The sequence below is a fragment of the Acanthochromis polyacanthus genome, chromosome 16 (assembly GCF_021347895.1).
Source record: "Acanthochromis polyacanthus isolate Apoly-LR-REF ecotype Palm Island chromosome 16, KAUST_Apoly_ChrSc, whole genome shotgun sequence".
In the NCBI taxonomy this organism is placed as follows: Eukaryota; Metazoa; Chordata; class Actinopteri; family Pomacentridae; genus Acanthochromis; species Acanthochromis polyacanthus.
Window position 1 is genome coordinate 35,280,628 of NC_067128.1, and position 3,636 is coordinate 35,284,263.

The following is a 3,636-nucleotide window of genomic DNA, read 5'->3' on the forward strand; positions in this document are numbered from 1 at the left end:
CATGGCGGGCTGTGGAGAGCTGGACCGCTCGCCGAATAACTCGTCTTCCTCCAAGCTGATCGAGGAAGACTCCTGCCCCTCCGACTCCTCTCCTCCTCCTCCCAAGAATGCGCCATCTGCCTGCAGAGCTGCGTCCATCCGGTCCGCCTGCCCTGCTGCCACGTCTTCTGCTTCCTGTGCGTTAAAGGCGCCTCCTGGCACAGCAAACGTTGCGCTCTGTGCCGGCAGCAGATCCCCGAGGACTTCCTGGAGCGGCCGGTGCTGCTGTCGCCCGAGGAGCTGAAGGCGGCGGCTTCTGGTTTGAGCCGAGGCGGGGGGCGGCCGGAGAGTCCCGCGGAGACTTCGCCTGGTACTACGAAGGACGCAACGGCTGGTGGCAGTACGACGAGAGGACGAGCCGGGAGCTGGAGGAGGCCTTCGCTAAGGGCAGGAAGAGCACCGAGATGCTGATCGCCGGCTTCCTGTACGTAGCCGACCTGGAGAACATGGTGCAGTACCGCAGGAACGAACACGGACGCAGGCGCAAGATCAAGAGGGACGTGGTGGACATCCCAAAGAAGGGTGTGGCCGGGCTGAGGCTGGAGCCGAACCCGCCGCCTCCGTCTCAGAACGAGTCAGTTCGGCCGACGGCTCGGACTCTGCCGGCCAATCACAGTCTTCCTTCGGCATCCTGGTGTCTCTTCCCCCTGTTAGACCTCAGACTCTGCTGGGACGACACCTCTCCAGCCCTCTGTCTCCACCTCCGTCCACTCTGGAGGAATCCTTCTCTCAGCTGCTGATCGGCCAGCCGGAGGGCGAGGAGGTGGACGGAGAGTACGAGTTCGCCTCAGGCAGCAGCGAGGATGAGGAGAAAGAGAGGGAAGAACCGACAGCTCAAAGAAGACCGAGCCAGCCGACCAGAATCCCTCCCAGAGGCCGACCGTCCAGCTCTGCTCTGAGTCTTCGCTCTCGGAGTCCGGATGGCGAGTGTACTGTGACCGAAGTGTGACGGGACAGACTTTAAACTCATCAGTTCAGCAAAAAAAAACATCTCTGAAGGTCCCAGGAAGGAAAACCACCCCTGTGGGTGATCAATCATGTGCCAAATATGATCCTAGTATGCATTAGACTTGTTTTTACATCACAGTAATCTTAAGTTAATCAAAAATCTCCATCCAGTTTGATGAAATCGTCATCTTTATTAGTTTGTAGGAGGCTCAGTCAGCGCTGCACTCCATCCGCTGTTGTGTTTGATTTAAATATAGCTAACACTTTAGACCTTTATCATGTTTTAAGGCCTTTAGAAACTGGTTCAAGTCTTGTGTTTTTGAACAAATAATCAACTTTTTGGTCAGAATCACCATCTTTCGCTGCCTGTGAGATAAAGAGCTGCAACGATTGATTAGTTGTCATCTGTTCAATTAATTAGCAATTATTTTCTTAACTGATTAATTAGTTTGAGTGAAATCAAGTTACTTTCCACCAAAGGAAACGAGTTCTAGACGTTTAGGTCTGCTTTATAGACATCTTTTGATATTTTTGCATTAAAATAACCACTAAGATGCTCAATTTTAGTCTAAAAACATTCCTCCAAATAAGGGATGTCAACAAAGGAAGGATCCAGAACGACAGAATTATAGATTATAAACATTAAAGCTGCAAAATTGAATCAATCAGTTGTAAGTTGGAAGGTAAACCCCAATTAATTCTATTTTTCCAAGAGAAAAAGTCAAAATTTTGTGATTCCAGCTTCTTAAATGTGAATATTTTCTGGTTTCTTTCCTCCTCTATGACAGTAAACTGAATATTTTTGGGTTGTGGACAAAAAGTACCAATAAGTGGAATTATGCAGAATATCGGATCGAATAATTGCCTGATTCTGACCATTTTTATATCATTTGGATCACTTCTTTGTCAGCTATTGAATTATTTGCTGACTGTTTTGATAGGAATTTAGTTTTGGACATTTTTAAAGTCTAAATTCTGTGATTTCACCTTCTTAAATGTGAATATTTTCTAATTTCTTCTTCAATGACAGTAAGCTGAATATTTTTGAGTTGTAGATAGAAAAAATAAACAGGAACGTGGTTAAAACAATAGCAGTAATTGGCAAAAATGCAGAATATCTGATCAGATAATTGCTCAGTTCTGACAATTTTTATTTAAGTTTCATCACTTCTTCGTCAACTATTGAATTAGTTGATAACAATTTTCTTTTTAAAGCCTAAATTGTGCCGTTTCAGATTCTTAAATCTGAATATTTTCCTCTCTATGACAGTAAAGTGAATATTTTTGGGTTGTGGACAGTACTGGATCTGATAATTGGTCAGTTCTGGCAGTTTGTATAATTTCAACACTTCTTTGCCAACTATTGAATTAGTTCTATTTTGATAGGTAATTGGTTTTCGGCTATTTTTGAGTATAAATTCTGTAACTTTAGTTCTTAAATGTGCATATTTTCAGTTTATTTCCTCCTCTATGACAGTAAACTGAATATATTGGCTTTTGACTAAACAGACATTGTGGAAACCCTGAACCATTTGTCAGACCAAACAACTAACCCATTAATTGAGTAAATTAGTGGTATCTGTTTAAATGAACCGACACGTTGCTCGCTGATATTTGATGTGACGGTTCGCTTTAATGTAGCACTTAACAGCAGATGAAGAGCTGCTCACTTCTTGCTGCTGTGCTGATTAGGTTGGTAATACTTATTTAAAGTGTGTGTTTGGGGCTTTGGGAGCTCATATTCGCTGTTTTATCTCTTTTAGTGTGTTTGTGTCTCATCGAGGTGCTGAAAAGCTGCTGACCAACTCTGGAAAGTATTAGGCTGTGTGTGCAGAGACGCATTTGGATTCGTCTTCCGTCCTCCGTAGGGCTAATATCAAAGCACTGACATGTACTTGGAGCAGCTCCATCTCAGTCTTATTTCCTCCTTTAGCTCCAGCGCTCTGACTTTAACGGTCGCTGTTCCTCCCATCCCAAACACATTTCTGTCTGTGTGGTGTTTGTCAAGCTATTAAAAGTGTTGATCTGTAATATGAAAATCACATGCTGGCTGGGTTTCTTTTTACAGACGAGTCCCAGAGCTTTGTCTTTTAAATGCAGTGAGCTGCAGGAGTCCACAGAGGGCGCTGTTGCACTAATTAAAAGCAACCTGAAAAAGCAAAGACAAAGGTTGTGGAAAATCTGCAACACTGGAAAACTAAAAAAGCTGTCAGATTGTAAATATTATGTATACATGAGTTACAGTTGCTCAAAAATGAGATAAATTGCTCTAAAAAGAGTAAAAATTGCTCCGTTATTTAAAGTTGCTCTGTATTAAATACAGTTTGCTCTATATTAAAGTGCTCGATGTTGGTTGAGGTTGCTCTAAGATGAGTTAAAGTTGTGCAATGTTATTTAAAGTTGCTCTACATTAGTTAAAGTTGCTTTTAGTGAGTTAAAATTGTTCAAAAATGAGTTAAGTTGCTCTATATTGCCTAAAGTTGATATTATTGTTAAAGTTGCTTTATATCTGTTAAAGTTGCTCTAAAATAAGGTGCAGTTGCCAAAATAAGCTAGGGGCTCTAAATGAGTTAAAATGTTCAAAAATGAGTTGAGTTGCTCTGTTAGCTAAAGTTGCTCTGTTAGCTAAAGTTACCCTATATTAGCTAA

At 42.5% G+C, this 3,636-nt stretch overlaps 1 protein-coding gene across 1 annotated transcript; it reads left to right on the forward strand.

Annotated features, from left to right (window-relative positions):
• On the forward strand, window positions 1-2,056 carry LOC110965375 (E3 ubiquitin-protein ligase rnf146-like). Its single transcript, XM_022214397.2, is given in 4 exon segments — window positions 1-89; window positions 92-313; window positions 316-600; window positions 603-2,056. Coding segments are annotated over 4 exon segments (981 nt in total). The 5' UTR covers window position 1; the 3' UTR covers window positions 989-2,056.
• Window positions 2,057-3,636: the final 1,580 nt, after the last annotated feature.